Source organism: Rattus norvegicus, chromosome 1, assembly GCF_021556685.1.
Source record: "Rattus norvegicus strain SHRSP/BbbUtx chromosome 1, alternate assembly SHRSP_T2T, whole genome shotgun sequence".
Classification (NCBI taxonomy): Eukaryota; Metazoa; Chordata; class Mammalia; order Rodentia; family Muridae; genus Rattus; species Rattus norvegicus.
Window position 1 is genome coordinate 195,278,311 of NC_141534.1, and position 20,269 is coordinate 195,298,579.

General features: G+C 48.1%; 2 protein-coding genes across 21 annotated transcripts; one reads left to right on the forward strand and one right to left on the reverse strand.

The window, feature by feature from the left end:
• Positions 1-1,161: 1,161 nt before the first annotated feature.
• Positions 1,162-20,172, forward strand: Ctf1 (cardiotrophin 1). 20 transcript variants are annotated; one of them, XM_087647868.1, is made up of 5 exons: positions 1,162-1,470; positions 2,490-2,608; positions 5,162-5,575; positions 9,236-9,360; positions 18,700-20,172. In XM_087647868.1, exons 1-5 carry the CDS (start codon positions 1,467-1,469, stop codon positions 18,773-18,775), a joined length of 738 nt encoding a protein of 245 aa, XP_087503994.1. In that variant the 5' UTR covers positions 1,162-1,466; the 3' UTR covers positions 18,776-20,172. The 20 variants fall into 20 exon arrangements, with proteins under 20 accessions (XP_087503994.1, XP_087504102.1, XP_087504411.1 ...); XM_087647976.1 differs by having other exon boundaries at positions 9,268-9,360; XM_087648285.1 differs by having other exon boundaries at positions 9,300-9,360.
• On the reverse strand, positions 7,104-15,447 carry Ctf2 (cardiotrophin 2). The gene is made up of 3 exons (NM_001135800.1): positions 15,432-15,447; positions 11,942-12,081; positions 7,104-7,562 (listed from the first exon to the last, which is right to left on the reverse strand). Exons 1-3 carry the CDS (start codon positions 15,445-15,447, stop codon positions 7,104-7,106), a joined length of 615 nt encoding a protein of 204 aa, NP_001129272.1.
• Positions 20,173-20,269: the final 97 nt, after the last annotated feature.

Sequence of the window (20,269 nt, forward strand, 5' to 3'; positions counted from 1 at the left end):
TTTTTTGCTAACGACACACATGTATTGGTTCGCCTTACCTAGTATTGTTGAGCTCAACTTGTGATAACTCCAACATTGAGAGAAGCTCGCCCAAGAACTGCTCCTGAGGTTCCTGAGGCAGCTTGCTGCTTCTGAAACCTTTGACCTGTTGGTGAGCTTTGCAGTTTCTTCAGGACTAAGCTACAGCTGCTGGCTCCTGCCTGGGGTCTGCCTGCCTGGAAGACTGGACAGCTGCTGAGTCATATTTGGTGTTTGCTACGACTGAACTGCTGCCAAAGAAGATTGGAAACATTGCTGAACAGGTCCACTTCCCCCATATCCTCATAACTTTTCTCTTCCACTACCTTTGTTGGGTGGTGGGCAAGAGGAGAGGTTGAACGTTTATTAAAAGTAGGTTGAAAAAAAAAAGTAGGTTGCAAAAGGTGTGCCTACACTCCATTATCTGAAACCTGAAACCAATGTGGATCCTCTGTGCCAGTGCCCAAGGCGCTTGGGAACCAATAGTAGAGGCAAGTGTGTCCAGTCCTTTCAGAGTCTACCCTGGGTTGATGAGTCGCTGTTTGGGTGTGTCCTCTAAGCTTGTGTTCACCTGTGTAGAAGACTGGGTCCAAACGCCTTAGTATATCTGCCTATGTGTGGGAGGGTTTGTAATGAATGGTAAGTGAGGGGCAGGCTGTCTCTCTTCTGATCAGTGTGACAGAGAAAGTAGAAGGTATCCAAGTTAACTAGACCGGGGGTGCATGCCTTAGGTGCACCCTAACCTAAACAGGGCTCCCCTGGCCTCTCTTTGTCTTCCCCCAAAAGGAGGACCTGATGGCATTCTTCTCCCGCCAGTCCTGCACCTTTCCTCTCGGGTTTCCCAGCTTTTCCCTCCAAAGCAGCCAATAATCTATCTCAGGTCTGAGCCTGAGTCTCCTCCCAACAGGACACAGAACTGCGTTTAAAGGCCCAAGTTCCCATTCACTGTGCCAACACCTGCCTCCCAATTCTGGCCCCTTCCCAGTCTAAGCTCACAAGCCGGTTACTGAGCTCTGGGCCAAGGAATTTTGCCTGAAAGTAATGGTGGGAAGGAAATATTTGGGGTCTGAGCTATGATTGGCCGAGCCCGAGCCACGCCCCTAGCCCTTTCCCCCTTTTTCCCCCCCTCCCCTCCTCCTCCCCGGTAAGGGTGTGTTGAAGGAAACAGGATCAGCCTGGGGCCAGCATGAGCCAGAGGGAGGGAAGTCTGGGTAAGGGACTTAGTGACTGGTCCTGGGTGCCTGGTGGGAATAGGAGTCGGGGGTCAAAAGCTGAGGTTTGGATGTCTGTCAGCACCACCCCACCCCCAAGTCTGGGAGGGGAACGGCCTGGGCGGGGGAGAGGAGACGCCGGTGTCAGGTAACCAGCGGGTGAGTTGGGAAAAAGAGCAGGCGCAAGGAATTCAGGCTTCAGGGCCTTGGGTTCAAGGGTTAGAGCACCGAATATATATGGGTGAGTACACCCTGAAAAGGGGCTGGGGTCGGGTTGGGACAGGAAAAGAGTGTTTCTTGAGTATTAGGAAAGAATCAAAGCTAAAAGACTGAGGGAGAGGCCAAGTTAAGGAAGTCTTTGATCTTGGAAGAAGCTACAAGTGACGAGAGCACGAAATACAGGCTCCTAAGAGCTCCGCTGGCGGTGGGAAACTTCGACAGAGGGGATTGTCGGGTTGAGACTACATTCCCCAGCATGCATTGGGGTGCCAGCAGCGTGCATGTTGGGAAATGTAGTCGGCTTCCTATGGCACCCTCTAACCAGGGAAGGCCATCCTGTCCTTGATTCATTGCTGCTGCTGAACCTAATATATCACGTTGGGGCAACATGAAGGGAATAGGTTTTCTGTTTCTCTATCTGAAGCGGCCGGAAAGGCTCGTTCAATGCTTCAAAGATACCAACTGAATTCAAACGAGTTGGAGGAATCCAAACATATGTGAACTTTGTCCTTAAAGAGTTTCTGGGGGCTGGGGATTTAGCTCAGTGGTAGAGCGCTTACCTAGGAAGCGCAAGGCCCTGGGTTCGGTCCCCAGCTCCGAAAAAAAGAACCAAAAAAAAAAAAAAAAAAAGAGTTTCTGGATAGTATTGGTGGTAGACAGTGGTGTCTCAGCATCAGGCAGATTCACATGGATAAAAGAAGCTACTTTGGAAATATGAACAAATTGCCTGAAGTGGAAGGAAGAAACTGGTTTGAGAGTAGGGAGAATGGAGGCAGCACTAAGAAGGAGGTGTCTAAATTTGGTCCCGATAGTATTTCAGTAGTGGTCTGGGGACAGGAGAGACATCTATGTGGAGAAACTGCTTCGCAGAAATCTGGTGCTTGGTTTTTCTTGGGTTGAGACAGATTCTTCATAGCTTGAATATTGGCATCCAAAACAGAGCCTCTGGGTTCAAGAAGAGCCACCTTGAGAAAGATAACGGTTGAGGAGTGGGGTTTGGGTTGCCCTGGTAACCTCTTCTTCCCTCCTCTTTCCCACCAGAAGACCACCAGACTGACTCCTCATTCTCATTCCTACCCCATTTGGAGGCCAAGATCCGACAGACACACAACCTTGCACGCCTCCTGACCAAATATGCAGACCAATTGCTGGAGGAATATGTGAGTAGGCGCGGGGTTGAGCGCTCGCTCTCGATGTCTTCAGGCACCCATTTCTTCCAGCTCATCCCCAGCAATGGAAAACAAAGGTTCTGAGGGAAATGTTAACTTTCTCCTGGCCACATAGTAAAGTACCCCGCAATATTTATCCTTTTAAATGTAACTACTATTTGTACCCACAAAAGACACACGAGGTGGGAGCTGTGTATAAGCCTGCTAGTTCAGTCAGGAAATTTTATTTTCTTAACTACCTACAAAATATCTATTTACGAGCCTGATTCTGCAACTCAACTGCTAGCTCCTTAGAAATCTCCTTCTAGCTGTCCTTCTACCAAGCTAGTTTACCTTCCTTCTGAGCTCCTCCAAACCCAGGAGGCCTCCTTAGCTCTTCCCTAGAATCCTGTCTCAACTGTGTCCTGCCAGCTGCTTCTCTACAAGCCCAGAGAGCTTCTTACCCAGAGCTTCTTCCATGAAGCTCCTCCAAGCCAAAAGAGGAGAGCCCCCAAAAGGTGCCCCCCCTCAAAGGTACAATTGCTATAAAAGAAGTCTTAAACTCTTCTCCCGTACCCTTGGGAGGCTGAGTTGTGTCACCGTGGTGGGGGTTGGGTGCCAAGCCGAGTCAGTGAGAGCCCAAACCATTTTACCTTTCTGGTGGGACAGCTCAAGGCCATCCACCTGTCTGCCTTAGGTCCTAGCAATTTGCCTTAAAATAGGTAGGAACCTTCCATTCGTTAGCCTTCTGGTCTTACCAGGACTAGACCTTAACGGCACAAATCACCTCTCCAGGACACACTAACTGCATCTGACAAACTCATCATCTTTCTTACCTTGGATATTTTGCTAACAGTTAGGTTTTCTTTGAACCACAATCAAAGATCCTGCAACAGGACCTGCCAGTGGTCACAGGATAATGTGCCTCAGCTTAGAGGCTCCATCCTTGGTGCCAAAAAATTGGAGCCATTCTGAGGAAACAAAGGGAACTCTGGAAATCAGAAACCTAGATCTGGGCTCAGTATTATGGGGATGTTTCAACTCTCTGGGCTGTACAATGAAATAGCAGAATAATATGAACTATGAACACTCCCACCTGGGACATTAAGAGAAGCTAAGAGGGGGTGTCAGTCGGGGGCAAAAATTCTTCCCATTGAGGGTCCCTTTACAGAGAAAAGTGTCTTGCCATCAGCCTGGCCTCCAGATTACCATAGTGTAGTGGGGGAAGGCTGGTGTTTTGGTTCCCACAGACTGTGAGGTTGCTAAATTGTGACCTTGGTGGTAATGGTAACATTAAAATGTAACCATGATAACAAGTGGCAGTAGGGTGGATACAGCAAGCTTTGTAGACTTACCAGCTTTGATCAGGCTTCCAGTCTGCTGCTTCTGGGATAGTAGCCTACTGCTTTGGGGGAGTAGTCTACCCTCAATCATTGTTTGTATTCAGGTCCTTTTCTAAAAATTATATTCATTTATCTTGTGTGCTTGTGTGTGGCTACACAAGTGCCATGCTGTGTACATGAAAGTCAGAAGATAACTTAAGATAATTTGTTTCTCTCCTCTACTATATGGACCCTAGATCAAACTGAGGCTGGCAGGGTGGCAGCCATCTCAGCGGTCACTATTTTCTTAGTTACAAAGTGATCACCCATCACTGCCATCCTCACTTTTAGGAAGACACCATATCCACAGTGGCAACCACAAGGCCTGCACCAGTGCCCAGAGATGTGCGAACCATAGATATTATTCTCACAGCATTTGGCAAATTACAAATCCCCTTTGTTTCTCACTTGTTCCTGCAAATGAAGGTTATCCACTAGGGGAAGAGGAAGTGAGTCTGACCTGGCCCCTGCACTGCTTCTGCGATTCTCTAGAGGCGTCTGATAGAAAGACAGAACAGGGAACATTGCTTGCTTTCAATGTTTTTGGTGTAGCCAAAAGAGGGGAATGGTCTTGCAAGAACCCACAGCTAGTGAAGTGGCAGAAAGGAGTCAAGCCTAAGTCTGGGATTGAAGATACAGTTTAGCTGGTAAAGGGCTTGCTAGGCAATTTGGTAACCAGAGTTTAGTCCCCAGAACCCACATAAAGGTGGACGATAACTGTGCAGTGTGGTACCATGCTCTCCCACACACATAAAAAAATAGTAGGGCACACACACCGGTTTTGGGAGGCAGAGACAGGCAGATCTCTATGAATTTGAGGCCAGTCTGTCTGTTCTCAATAGTGAATTCTAGGCCAGCAAAAGCTCAAAATAAACAAGTTAAAAACAATTTAAAAATAGCTAATATTTATTGAGCTCTTCCTGGGGACCCACACTTTGTTGTTCAGTCCCTGCACACTTCTGACTACATTATGAAACTGGCACTCTTATTGGCTGTTAGAGAAACAAAGGCAGTGGTGTGCAAACGCCCATGTGATTTTTTGGTTTTATGTCAATAGGCTCTGTCTCTCATTTGCAAGATGAGGAAACTAAGGTCCCAGGAGAGGGGAAAAGGGCTGTTAAGAGTGGACGAACCCCCATCACGTTCCCTGGAGCCCGGCTGACCCGTGTCTATGTCTCCACAGGTGCAGCAACAGGGAGAGCCCTTTGGGCTGCCGGGCTTCTCACCACCGCGGCTGCCGCTGGCCGGCCTGAGTGGCCCGGCTCCGAGCCACGCGGGGCTACCGGTGTCCGAGCGGCTGCGGCAGGATGCAGCCGCCTTGAGTGCTCTGCCCGCGCTATTGGATGCTGTGCGCCGCCGCCAGGCGGAGCTGAACCCACGCGCCCCGCGCCTACTGCGGAGCCTGGAGGACGCTGCCCGCCAGGTTCGGGCCCTGGGCGCCGCGGTGGAGACCGTGCTGGCCGCTCTGGGCGCTGCAGCCCGCGGGCCCGTGCCAGAGCCTGTCGCCACCTCCGCCCTCTTCACCTCCAACAGTGCGGCAGGCGTCTTCTCAGCTAAGGTGCTGGGGCTCCACGTGTGCGGCCTCTATGGCGAGTGGGTGAGCCGCACCGAGGGTGACCTGGGCCAACTGGTGCCAGGGGGCGTTGCCTGAGACTCAGTACTTGTTCTTGCAAGCTCACTCTGTCCCGCCTCTTCGGCTTCTAATTCTCCGTCTCTCCATCTATGTCATCCATGTGTGTTCTTGGGCTGTCCCTATCTTTCTGCATTGTGTGATCTCTTTCTCTTCTGCTCTCGCCTCCTCAGGGAGCTTCTTGTGCCCACTAGTTTCTCATTTTGTCTTTCTGTCTTGAACTCTTCTGTTTCCAAGAGGTTTCTGTTTCTGTTTCCTTGTCTCTTGGTTCTTTCTTTCTTTGCTTGCTTGCTTGTTTGTTTTTGAGACAGGGTCTTACCATATAGCTCTAGGTGGCCTGGAACTTGCTGTGTAGGCCAGCCTGGCCTCGAACTCATAGAAATTCACCTGCCTCTGACTCCCAATTTCCCCATCTGTCTCCCTGTGGTCTATATGGGTAGGTGTAACTCTTACTTCATTTCATGGAGGTGACATTTTTCTCCTTTCAATTTCTTTGTTCTTTACTAACCAGAAAAGTGCCTACTTGTCCCCTGGTGGCAAGACCACCCACCCTCAGGACCTTCCTTCCCACCAGTTCCTTTGTAGGCAAATCCCTCCCCCTTTGAGGTCCTCCCATTTCTTACCTCCCTACTGTGTTTTCAATGGCCCCCAGTCCTTAGGCTGGTCAATGGGAAGGGAAGGGCAGAAAAACATCTTAAGAGTTTTATTTGAGAATAAATTAAATTTTTGTAAATAAATTGTTTAACAATAAAACTAAAGTTTTATGAAGCATAGTTGCATGTGGGGAGAGTGATTTGAGGAGATGGGATCTTTAGAGTTCCAGAGGCTCCCCTTCCCGCTCAATACCCACAAAGGCACAGGCCAGGGTTACCACCTGTCCGTTCTGAACAGGAAGTGGATATTCCCCGCAGGAAACAGATGCAGCATGAGTCCTAGTGGCTGGGATGTGCACTGGGCCACCATCACTGGAGAGCTCAATAGAAACCATTAATGAAGAGGTAGACCAAAGAAAGGAACTCCAGCAAAAAGAGACCTGTGTTCAGAAAGGCCAGGCCTTCATGTAGGAATCGAGGTAGACAGAGACACAAAGCAAGACCCCGGACTTCCTCAAACACAGGAAATAGAACATCAGGACAAGCCTGGGAGACCAAATGTTCTCTCCCTCGAGTAAAGCCTCTTCAGAAGGGCTCTTCTTTCCAACTAGGAAGTAAAAAAAAAAAAAAAATCAATAGACTATTAGTTTAGTGACCCGTCAAATGGATCAGAGTGCCCTCCCCTCTGTATCTGGAAGGGAGTCTCTAGAGTTTCTAGGACCTGGCAGGAAGACCCAGACAATAAGTGGTAGAAGTTTGACTTCCAAGGAATATTCCCAAATGCTTGGTACACAGACCCTGTCTGCTAAGTGGGATGTGGTGTGTTCTCAGTCTCAGAAGTAAGGCAGGAATGAGTCCTCTGAACGAGAAATTCTTGAGACGTCTGACAGAAGGCTGACCTTCTATGCTGGGTACTTGGCCTTGAGTAGAGCCAAGTCCCTCACAGCCCGGTCTGTCCAGTGACCATATTCCCGGGTCACTATGTAGCCTCGGCATTTCCTCTCAAAGGCTGAGGCCCCGAAAGGGACTATACCCAGAGTATCCTCTTCTGGAGGGACGGGCAGCCCCAGAGCAGTCATGATAGTCACCATGTTGCCCAGTAGGCCTTGGGCCCTGAGTCTTGCTGCTCCTAGCTGGGCCAGCAGGATAGGACTGCCAGGATTCAGGTCACTCTGGTCGTCCCCCACGAGCTGGAGGTGCTGGGTCAAGGCCAGGAAGGCTCCCTGGGCTTGTCTTAGCCGCTCTGCATCGCCCATCGCATGCCAGGTCTTGAAGGAGACAGCTGCGGAAGGCAGGGTGCTGAGCTGGAGCTCAGGAGCTGAGAAGCCAGGGTCACTGAAGGGGCTGCCCTGGTACTGGAGCTGCATGGATGAGAGGCAAAAGCAAAGGGGGTTGAAGGGGTGTCCGGGTGTATATCTTCCCTCTGAGACTGATACTGTCCCCAAGGAAGCCACCTTTCACCACCCTTTAGGAGCCTAACAGGTAATCAATCGGACCAAAGGTTCCCCTTTGTCCTCTGTGTATCAGCTGTGTCTCTCTGAGTCACAACAGGCCATAGCTCTGCGTGACAGTGTGGTACAACAATAGGAAATAATGCACCTAAAAATGAACACACAGGGGCTGGAGAGATGGCTCAGCGGTTAAGAGCACCCAACTGCTCTTCCAGAGGTCATGAGTTCAATTTTCAGCAACCACATGTTGGCTCACAACCATTTGTAAAAAGATCTGATGCCCTCTTCTGGTGTATCCGAAGACAGCTACAGTGTACTTATATATAATAAGTGAATAAATCTTTAAAAAAAAAAAATGAACAGGGTTGGGGATTTAGCTCAGTGGTAGAGCTTTTGCCTAGCAAGCACAAGGCCCTGGGTTTGGTCCTCAGCTCCAAAAAAAAAAAAAAAAAACAAAAAAAAAATGAAAAAATGAACACACAGGGCTGGAGAGATGCCTCAGCAGTTAAGAGCACTGGCTGCTCTTCCAGAGGTCCTGAGTTCAAATCCCACCAACCACATGGTGGCTCACAACCATAGGTAATGGGATCCGATGCCCTCTTCTGGTGTGTCTGAAGACATATGCACATACATAAATAAATTATTTTAGGGTTGGGGATTTAGCTCAGTGGTAGAGCGCTTGCCTAGCCCTGGGTTCAGTGCCCAGCTCTGAAAAAAAAAATTATCTTAAAATGAACACACAGCACCTAACAGCACCTAGCATGTGAGAAGTGATGACCACTGCCTACTGATACATGACTGTCAGCAAGCACTATGACTACAGCCGATGTCTCTTTTGTGTGTTTGTTTTGTTTTTCTTTTTTCTTTTTCTTTTTTTCCAAGACAGGGTTTCTTTATGTAGCCCTGGCTGTCCTGGAACTCTGTAGACCAGGTTGACCTTAAACTCTGAGATTTGCCTGCCTTCGTAGACCAGGCTGACCTCGAACGCAGAGCTCCACCTGCCTCTGCTCCCCCCACCTAAGTGCTAGAACTAGAGGTGTGTGCCACCTTTCTTTTCTCTTCTTCTTTTTTTTTTTTTTAAATATGAGTACACTGTAGCTGTCTTCAGACACACCAGAAGAGGGCATCAGATCTCATTACAGATGGTTGTGAGCCACCATTGTGGTTGCTGGGATTTGAACTCAGGACCTCTGGAAGAGCAGTCAGTGCTCTTAACCACTGAACCATCTCTCAGCCATCTCTCCAGCCTGCCTCTGACATTTCTTTCTTTCCTTCCTTCTTTCTTTCTTTCTTTCTTTCTTTCTTTCTTTCTTTCTTTCTTTCTTTCTTTCTTTCGGAGCTGGGGACTGAACCCAGGGCCTTGCGCTTGCTAGACAAGAGCTCTACCACTGAGCTACATCCCCAACCCCCCTCTGACGTTTCTTATTCACAGTATTTAGTAGCTATAGTCTTACCTCATCTGGACAAGCCAAGACTCGCAGGTCCTTTTGGCTTATTTGTGGGTGGGTTGTTTTGTATTGTTTGCATTATTTTATGTATATATGGCTGTTTTGCTTACATGCAATCTCCATGTGTGTGTCCAGTGCTTACATGCAATCTCCATGTGTGTGCCCAGTGCTTACATGCAATCTCCATGTGTGTGCCCAGTGCCCTTGGAGGCCAGAAGCATGAATCAGATCTCTGGGACTGGAGTTGCAGATGTCTGTGGGTGAGTACTGAGAACTGAACTCAAGATTTCTGGAAGGGCGGTCAGTGCTTTCCCCCACTGAGTGAGTGTGTGTGTGTGTGTGTGTGTGTGTGTGTGTGTGTGTGTGTACATGCATGTGTGTGTGCTGTCTCCCTGGCTCCTGTTTTGTTTTGAAGACAGAATCCTGCTGTGTGATCCAGAACGCCTTGTATTCACAATCGTCCTTCTACCTCCTAGCTGAGGTGACAGGGATGTGCCACCATGTCAGACTTGACACTGCATGTATAATCTTCTTTTATATATAACCTTTTTAGAAAATACACTAAGTATTTCTTATGTGTGTGTGCATGCAAGTGCATGCACCTGACTAACATGCCTTCCTTTCTATCTGTGGCTTCCCAAGACGGAAGTTGGTCGAAAGATTAGCGGCAAGCGCCTTCACCCACTCAGACAACCTGATAGTCCTTTTCTCCTAATTTTTGGTGTTTTTTTTTATCCAAAGTTTCGTGTAGCCCAAGCTGCTCCTAAACTCGTTATGTGCCAAGGATGATGACCTTGAACTCTTGCAACTTCTGCCACCCAAGTTCTGACACTACAGGTGTATGTATCACTCCTAGATACACAGATTCCTAATACACACTTACAGACCTGATAGGCCACCTAATCTCATATTCCCATTTTACAGGTGGAAAAGCAGAGTTAGGGTATCTAACTATATGCAGGGAATAGTGGTAGAGATAAGACTAGAACCTAAATATATTTTTCTTTTGTTTTGTTTTTTTGAGACAGGATTTCTTTTTATAGTCCTGGCTGTCCTGGTACTCACTCTGTAGACCAAGCAGACCTTGAGCTCAGAGATCCACCTGCTTCTGCTTCCTCTGTGCTGGGATTAAAGGTGTGCACCACCCTCCCCAGCTTAGAATCTAGAGTTTGTAACTGTAATGTTTTAAAGAACAATGCAACAGAAGAACCGTAAACTCTAGAGTCTTGGGGCCAGGCAGCTATGTAATTTAGGAAGGGACAGGGCTACCGTCAGGCCAAGTTTTGGCCAATAGGATCCCTGTCCTTTCCACTCAGAATGGAAACCAGCACCAGATGGGTTAAGCAAGTGCACACCCAAGACTCAGAAAGTAAGCAGCCAGTTTTACTTCTAGAGGTGAGTAAGCATGAGGGCGGGAGCTTCTAGAATGGAGTTCCACAGACCTGCTTCCAGACCCTGCTATTGCCCTCACTAGCTCAGTGGCCAAAGGCAAACCACTCCTCTCTATGACGCCATTTTGTCACCTATAAAATAGATCCTGGTTGGGGTTGGGGATTTAGCTCAGTGTCAGAGCGCTTGCCTAGCTAAGCGCAAGGCCCTGGGTTCGGTCCTCAGCTCCGGAAAAAAAAAAAAAAAAGATCCTGGTTCCAACACTCAGAGGAATTTTAGGGGTTCATGAGCCAATGGGGCAGAGCACCAGAACAGACTAGAGCTGAAGTGAGCGCAGGGCATGAGCTGGTTCCAAAAGAATGACTCCCTAAGGTTCTAACTGTGTCTTATGTGTCCTCTGTGCATGTGTGTGTGTGTGTATGTGTGTGTCCTGTGTGTATCTGTCTGTGTCTCTGTGTGCATGTGTATGTGGTGAGGTCCAGTAAAAACAGAGTCCCACGTTATTAGTAGCTTTTCTTTTTTCTTTTTTTTTTTTTTTTTCGGAGCTGGGGACCGAACCCAGGGCCTTGCATCTGCTAGGCAAGCGCTCTACCACTGAGCTAAATCCCCAACCCCTATTAGTAGCTTTTTAAGAAGTGTTTGGTGCAGTTTTCCTCTTAACCCAGCTAGCTCCCAAATAATTGAGACTGGACTATTACAGCTATTTAACAAGTTTTAAGGGCACAACAACTGAGCAGTATTACTCTATTTTAATCTTTTAAGATATTCTGGCCACCTCCCAGTCAAAATCCCAATGATATTTGCATTTTAATAATGACCTAGGGGTTGGGGATTTAGCTCAGTGGTAGAGCTCTTGCCTAGCAAGCACAAGGCCCTGGGTTTGGTCCCTAGCTCCGGAAAAAAAAGAAAAAAAAATAATGACCTGGTTCTCTCTGGGCTCCAAGTGTTTTCTCATGGCATCTCCTTGGCTCTTTCCCCAAGACAAATCCCACTTCCTCTCTCTCCTCCTCCTAACCCCTGGCTGGGAGGAAGTCCAGCTCTATTCTCTCCCCTACCCAATCACTGGTTGATCAGCCTCTTTATTGGCCAATCAGGGAATAATTGGGAAGCAATGTTTACACAACACTGAGACAGATTCTCAGAATAAGGATTGCAACCAGATACGGGGCACAGAAATCAGCATTTGAATAACACAAGGACAATCCTTACACAGGACACAATAACATTGTGCCTACAACACATAACTTGGCGAATGAGGAAGTCAGGACCGAGTTAAAAGAACTGACCAGGACAATGTCACTCAGCCATCAGTACCAATACAAGTAAATGTGCTTCTGGCTAAGTGCCCCTGCCCACCTCAAATTCACAAAGGGGTCCTCTGGACTTGCTTTGCTCTCCCTGTCCAGACCAGCACCGTCTCCCCAACCCCTGCACATGCCCAATGTCACTCACATAGGTCTGCAGCAATGCTGATGTGTTCTTCTGCATGTAGAGGGCCAGGCTATAGGCTTGACCGATGGGTTCTGATGGGGAGATGGGGGCCGCAGGACTGAGGGGTGACAGTAGCAGGCTCAGTAGGCAGAGGGGAGCTGCTAGGGGATATAAAAGGCCATCATTAAGTCCCTGGCCCTCTGATTCATCATTCATTTATTCCAAGAATGTGCAAAGAAGCATTTGTGGCCTGTCTTGTCTATTCAAGTCAGGGAAGAATTACCTGATTGGCTGATTATTTCATGCCCAGAACTCCCCTTTGGGACAGGGTCTCACTGTATAACCCTGCCTGTCCTGAGCTCACTATGTAAACCAGAGTGGCCTCAAACACAGAGAGTCACCTGCCTCTGCCTCCTGAGTGCTCTGTACCTTATGCAGTTGTGGGAGTGTTGCTTATCTGAACAGTCATTAAAATGTCCCCTTTAGGGCTGGAGAGATGGCTCAGTGGTTAAGAGGACTGACTGCTCTTCCAGAGGTCCTGAGTTCAATTCCCAGCAACCACACGGTGGCTCACAACCATCTGTAATGGGATCAGATGCCCTCTTCTGCTGTGTCTGAAGACAGCGACAGTGTACTCACATACATAAAATAAATCTTAAAAAAAAAAGTTCCCGGGGTTGGGGATTTAGCTCAGTGGTAGAGCACTTGCTTAGCAAGCACAAGGCCCTGGGTTCGGTCCCCAGCTCCGAAAAAAAAGAAAAAAAAAAGTTCCCTTTATGGAAATCCATCAACTCTACTAGGATACTTAGATTATAATGTGTACTTTTCAGTACATTTGTTACTTTCAATAAAAAGTTTGAAGTGGGCCAGAGAGATGGCTCAGCATTTAAGAGCACTGGCTGCTCTTCCAAAAGACCCAGGTTCAATTTCCAGCACCCACATGGTAACCTACAACCTTTCTTAACTCCAGTTTCAGGAGATCTGATGCCCTCTTTTGACCTCCTTACGCACAAAAAAAAAAAAAAAAAAAAAAAAAGATAAAAATGAAAAACAATAGCAATGGGGGCTGGAGAGATGGCTCAGCTGTTAAGAGCACCGTCTGTTCTTCCAGAGATCCTGAGTTCAATTCCCGGCAACCACATGGTGGCTCACAACCATCTGTAATAGGATCTGATGCCCTCTTCTGGTGTGTCTGAAGATAGCTACAGTGTACTCATACACATAAAATAAATAAATCTTTAAAAAAAACAATAGCAACAACAAACTTTGAAAAAAAATCAAAGGATACACCCAGAATCTAATCACTTCTCTCCTTCTTGCCACCTGTAGCACCTCAGGGCAAGCCCTGTCACCCTCTCTCTTCCCTGGCCTCTGTTCCCACCTGGTAGCCCTCTGGTATAGTCTCCACCCATCCAAGCATGTCCCTGTACTGCTGAAACATTCTCATGGACCCCTCCTCATCCAGTGTAAACACAGGTCAGCAGAGGTTCTGTTCCCTCAGCACTGGCTTTGTTTGTGTTTTTCAAAACAGGGTTTCTCATGCAGCCCTGACCGCCCTGGAACTCTCTCTATAGACCAGGCCGGCCTTGAACTCACAAATTCACTTGCCTCTGCTCCCTTCTACTTTCATGTCCTGTAGATATACATTTACATTTATAGCTGGGCTGTGGTGATGCAGGCTGTTAATCCCAGCATTCAGGAGTTCTGTGAGTTTGAGGCCAGCCTGGTCTACAGGCCAGCCAGGGGGGAAAAACTTAGATTCTGCATATGAGAGAAATCATGCAGTATTTGTTGGAATCTGACTTATTTTGCTTAGCATAATGATCTCAGTACCTTCATTTTGTTTGAAAATGTTATCGTTTCATTCTTTTATGGTTGAATAAAATTCCATTGTGTGTAAAGTAGCACATTTTCTCTTTCAATTCACCTATTGCTGGACATGTTAGCTGGATCCAGACCCTGTCCATTGTGCCTAGTCTTGTAATACAGATGTACAGATATCACTGGTTTTGGTTTTGGTTTTTTCTGAGATAAGGTTTCTCTGTATCATGGAGCTCTGGCTGTCTTGGAGCTCACTACAAAGATCAGGCTGGCCTCGAACTCACAGAGATCCTCCTGCCTCTGCCTTCCAGAGTGCTGGAACTAAAAGCTACCACACCATGCCAGGCCTGCCTTTTTGGTTTTGTTTTGTCTTATGTTTGAGACAGGGTCTCTAGCAGTGCAAAATCACACTCACTTTACGTTGTGTGAGAGAAAACCCCATAGCTCTGTGCATGTAAGACATGTATTCTCCCATTGGAGTCAGAAAGCCTTTGTCTTGAGGTAGGGTCTCCCTAAATGCTTAGGCTGGCCTTGAGCTTTCTGTCCATCTTCTTGCGGCGTGCTCCAGAGTGCTGGGATCACAGGTGTTGGGAACCTGATTGTTTTCTATTTGAATACATGTTGACAAACGATCCTCCCAAATCCCTAGGGCAGCTTGTGCCCCCATCCACGGTGTGAGGTCACCCACCTGGGGAGGAGGGACGGAAATGTAGGGTGGTCTCCTTAGCTCTCTTAGATTCCTAAACTCCCGAAGTTCAGAGCCAATCAGAAGAGAGCCGAAAGTCAGCCAGGCTGTGTGTGCTTTTAATCCCAGCAGAAGGGGCAGATCTCTGAGTTCTTTATCAGTCTGGTTCACACAGTGAAATTGTCTCATTTTAAAAAGAAAGACAGAAGATGGAGCACAGAGATGCCTTCAACAAGGTTGAGTGGGCTCATCTCTTCTCACAAGCCATTATAACTTCCTTGTTTGTTTGTACACAGGGTCTTGTTATGTGGCCTAGGATTGAATTCGCTATGTATTCCAGGCTAGCCCCAAACTCACCATCCCCCCCCCAGTGATTTATTACTTTGTTATCTGTAGCACTGTGCCCAGTGTGACTTATTTCTTTGTTGCTTGGAGCACAAATCTGACAGGGTAATCGCCATCCCCCCTTTAGATGTCTGTTCCCTTCTGTGTATCCCAAATCTCCTTACCGTACAGTTAGCCTTCTAAATCTACACCCATGCAACTGCAGATGCAAAATGACATTTGCAGTGGGGAACAACGATTGCTTTTCCTTGTCTCCTAAACGATACAGCACACTGACTACTCGCACAGAACTGACATCGCATCAACTGTTATAATAGTCTAGAGGAGATATAAAGTGTATGAACAGATGTGCATAGGTTATATGCAAATGTGACATTTTATTTAAGAGACTGGGGCATCCATCGTTGGAGTTTGGTCTCTGCTGGGCAAGTCCCAGGACCAATCCTCTGTGTATACCAAGAGACAGCTATACCAATACTTAGCGGGGCTTCCATAACCACTCCTTGACTGGATGGTGAGTAAGTCCTTCTATCTGTAAGAATGTACGTCTCCCAGCAGCTCTACAATCCTTGGGTAGCTGAGACTGAACAGCAGGATGAAACTGGCAAAGCCATCTTCCCTCCTGGCCTCTGGGCCCTGGTGCCCTGTACCCTCACTCACCCAGCAGGCAGTACATGCTCCCTCCTTGGCTCCTTCCTCTGCAGTCTCTGGGTCTTTCCAGGGCACCTGTCCTCCTGTTCCTTGGGTAGCTTTATACCTGGGACTGAGCCCTAGAGCCGCCCAGGAGGGAGGGGAGCTAGTCCTTAGGAGAGCAGCAGACAGGGCCCTGCCAGAGAATGACACAGACCCAGCCAGGGGGCAGAATAGAGAGTTTTGGGAGGGACCAAGATGAGGGCATATATTCCAGACCAACCAGAAGCCCTCAGGACAAGGAATAGCCAGTGAAGGGGACACTGAGGTGACACCCTAGACCCCTAAAGCCCCCAAATTTGACCTTAAACCCTGGTGGTTGGAAAGGAGGGGGCAAGGGCGGGAGAGGATTATGGGGGACAAAGGGAGTCCTGCTCCCTGCTGCTCTGCACGTCCTGGGATCCAGTTTCCCAGGAGGAGGCCGCCCCCTGCTCCGCCCATGGGGACCCAGGTACTGGGCCATGGCTTTCAAGGAGTTTGGAAAGGGAGCAGGAGGAGTGGTTTGAGAACCCCATGACCCACACCCAGGTGTGCCCCTGAATACAGGAACATGCACCGAACAGGCAATTTCACATGTTCATTTGCCCAAGGACTCGTGGGTCCTAAGCTGGTCCCTACTCCAGGTGCTTGGCACAGAATATGGAACAAGATAGGCAAGAATCACGCCCATGTAGAGCCCATCCTCCTAGGCATGTCTATATGCACATATCCTACCAGAGTCCTAGACAGATACGCACGTATCTGTGCAGAGGCACACAGACAAACACATCCCAAACACCTGGAATCCCAGCGAGAGCACCTACACGTGCAGATGTGCACTTAGAGACAGTCACACTTCTCATATGCAGCTGACAGGAATCCTCGCCCAGCCATATCTCAGCCTCCGAGGCAGTCCTGTCCCTCTGCCTGGGTACACTATACATGTGCAGGTGGCCTCACGTGCACGCTCCTGAGACTTGCTTCCTCCCTGAGGATGTCTGGGGGTGCAGAAAAAGCTCATTCTGGCCCCTCCTCAGAGCTTTGGGAACTTGTCCACCATGGAGTGATGCCGTTTTCACTCTGTGTCAGAATGTGTCAGCCAAATGCTCATCCTTACCCCCTTGAGGGCCGGAGGACACCCCGCCTCCCCTGGTAGAGGGTAATGTGGAGAGAAACTCACATCCATTCACTTAACAGAGTATAGCACCTACTGTGTGTGGCACTGGGGTAAATGGGAGGTAACCCAGGTGGAGATCTACAAGAAACAGAGACTGATGAAAGCTAATGTTTCAGACAATATGAAGCACGTACTTAAAATCCCAGGACTGAGGAGGCTAAAGTGGGGGAATCTTGACTTTGAGGCCAGCCTGGACTACATGAGACCCTGTCTCAAAGTAAAATTTAGTAAAATAAATCAATACAAAGTTTTCTAAATGACAGGTACGTAAGAAGCCAAAAAGGTTCCGAATGATAAGGTGGGGAGTGAGGCAAAATCAACTAAGGAATCTAAGGTCCAGAAACAGGTAGCTGCTTACCTGGAATCACACAGCAAAGCCCAGGTAAATCCTAGACCCTATCCCCAGCTCGGGGATGGGAGTGGGTGTCCCAGATCTGAACTGTGGACTCAGGAAGGAGGGTGAAGACACAAACCGTTCTGAGTAGGGGGTTTCTAGGCAGCATCTCCAAAGATGGGGGCTGTCAGGTTGGCAAGTAGGGCCAGTGCTCTAGGTAGGTGATGATGTCAGGGGATTAGGGACGGCCTATTGATTGGGTGCACTGAGGCGTGGGCCAGGGCCAGAGCAGTGGAATAGAGGAAGGAGGCGGCGGGGAACAGATACACGATCTCTATTACTCACAGGTGAAGGCGTGCGTGGCCTCACCCAGAGGGGAAGGCCAGCCCCCACCAAAGAGCTGGAGGGTTCGCCTCCCAGCACAGGGCCAGCTCTTTCTGTTCAAAGTGACCAGCTCGGTGTCGGGGAGTGCAGCAGCTCTGCCACCCTGTCTCACCTTGCCCAGAGGGTCTGACTGACCGTACTGCAGTTCTGGTCTTGAGAGAAGCCAATCCCTTGGGAATCCTAGCAGTTTAAAGGTCAGTGGGCTTGAACGTCCTGCCTGTGTTCATCACTGGCTTGAGAAAGTTAATCTCTCTGAGATTTGGTCTTTACTTCCTTCCTTGTTGGCGGTATTAACAGAACTCGTGCGAGGCTTGGTGGCACACGACTTTAATCCTAGCACTAGGGAGGCAGAGGCAAAGGATCTCTGTGAGTTAGAGAAAGAGAGAGAGAAGTAGGGTTGAACCCAGGCCCTTCCTATGCTAGTAAATGTTCTTTTCCTGAGTTATATTCCTGGCATGCGATTTTGTATGTATGTATGTATGTATGTATGTATGTATGTATGTATGTATGTATGTATTTATTTTATTTATTTATTTAAGACTTATTTATTATATATGCGTAAACTGTAGCTGTCTTCAGATACACCAGACGAGGGCATCAGATCTCATTATAGAAGGCCATGTGGTTGCTGGGATTTGAACTCAGTACCTCTGGAAGAGCAGTCAATGCTCTAAACCACTGAGCCATCTCTCCAGCCCTGTTTTGTTTTTAAAGATTTACTTTTATTATTTGTGTACATGTGCATGTGCTGTGTTCACACAGGTGTAGGTGCTTGTGGAGGCCAGAAGGTGGCGCTAAATCCTCCTGTAGCTGAAGGTGCAGGTGGTCGTGAGCTTCCTTTGAGCTGGTTCTCCAGTCCTACTTAGTTCTTTTTAAAGGACAGGGACTCATTCTATAGCTTAGCCTGTCCTCTGACTCAACAAGTTTGCCACAGCCTCTCCAGGGCTGAGATTACAGGTGGGGTCTAGAGTGCTAAGGATTGAACCCAGGACTTTTCAAATACTAAATAAACACTCCAATCAAACACCACCCCAAGCCCAATGTGCAAATTGTCCTCTGACTTCCCTTTGCATGTGCGTGGGAACATAGACTGCACACACACACACACACACACACACACACACACACACACACACACACACACATCAACCTAAGTTGATTCTATAGCATCAGTGAGAAAATATCTCTCTTGTTGAGTTTGAGTCCCTCAGGTACAAAAGACGCTGCAGACTGTGGCCTTTTATCGGTGGGTTGGTATTTTGAGACAGGGTTTCCCTATGTAGCTCAGACAGTTCTGAAATTCATGATGTCGGCCAAGCTACATTCTCAAACTCACAAGGATCTGCCTGTTTCTACCTCCCCAGCACTTCCAGATCCAGGCGTGGCGGTGCACGCCTGGTGGCGGTGCACACCTTTAGTCTGGGCCATACCTTCTGCTAAAAGCCTACTTAAGGACAATGGAGGAAAGAAGACTTCCTTCTTTATCCGCTTGCACTTACTTGCCAGCACGTCTGTCTGTCCGGAGCCTACTTCTTCAGGATTCCAAAACACCTAGCCTCAGACTGAGCAACACAACTGCCCACCGTTGAGTTATTTGGACTACAGACTGTAAGCCGTTCCAATAAGGTCTGTGACGCTGGAGAAGTCTAACCGATACAAATGTATTTATTTGTTCTTGTTTTATGAGTGTTTGCTTGCAAGTATATGTATGTACCGTGTGTATACCTGGGGCTCACGGAGGCCAGAAGAAGGGTGTCAAATTCCCTGGAACTAGAGTTATAGCTGTGAACCAAGTGTGGGTGCTGGGAACTGACTTTGGTCCACAAGAGCAGCTAATGTTATTACTTGTTGAGCCATCTCTAGCCCCTTAAATTAACTAATTAAATAACTTGACTTTATCTTGTTTTCCCCAGTGCTAGTATTGAACCCAGGGCTTGTTATATAATGTTCTACCACTGAACTCAATCCCCTAAGCTTTTATGCAGGTGCTGAATATCAAACTTGGGTTCCTGTGTTCCCGCAGAAAGCATGTTACCACCGGAGCTGTCTCATCAGTTCCCCAATGAGGAGAGAATGTCTTGCCATGCTTTACTCCTGAGTCTAGTTCCTGTCCTAATTGCAAATGTGGTCCTCCTAGATCCGATGGCTACTCATCCCCCAAGGAGCCCAAGCCCAATCCTAGCATCATCCAGAAATCGCATCATGAGGTTCACCCCAATCCTGTTTCTGACTGAAAGCCTTCATTTCTGTCTTAGACAGGAACATGGTGCCAGGCTTCAGAAATGAACAAAGCCATGGAAAGAGCAAGGAGATTGGTGGCTGGTGACATACTAGAGCTTAGGGGACAACAGGGCTTCTTGTCTCCTCCTACTACCCTGGGCCCTTCCCATGCCCCCCAGTCCCCTCAGTGTCTCCACCCCTTAACCTGGCTTTCAAGACCTTCAGTTTCTGAGTCCCCCAGCGCTGCCTTTTGCTCTCCCCACCTTGTTCTCTCACCACACAACCCATTCACCGTTTCACAGGACATCACACCTTTGACCTGCATGTCTTTCTGACTCAGCCTTTCTCACATCCAAACATTCCACTGATTTCCGCCTCATCTGAGAAGCTCTCTAACCTTTACCCCTGGCTAGACTCTGCAGCTCCATTGGACTTTCAGATCCTTGTGGCCCCTTGTCTATTGACTGGACACCGTTCCTTATCCTTACCTTGTGCCAGTCTTTATCCCCTGCCATCTCCAAATCCCCAGTACAACAGAGAGGTGTCGGTGTTGGTTACCCTTTCATCTCCGTAAAAAGTACTTCAGAAATATCTCTTTTTTTGTTTGTTTTGTTTTGTTTTCCAAGACATGGTTTCTCTATAGCACTGACTGCTCTGGAACCCACTCTGTAAACTGGGCTGGCCCTCAATTCAGAGATCCACCTGCCTTTGTCT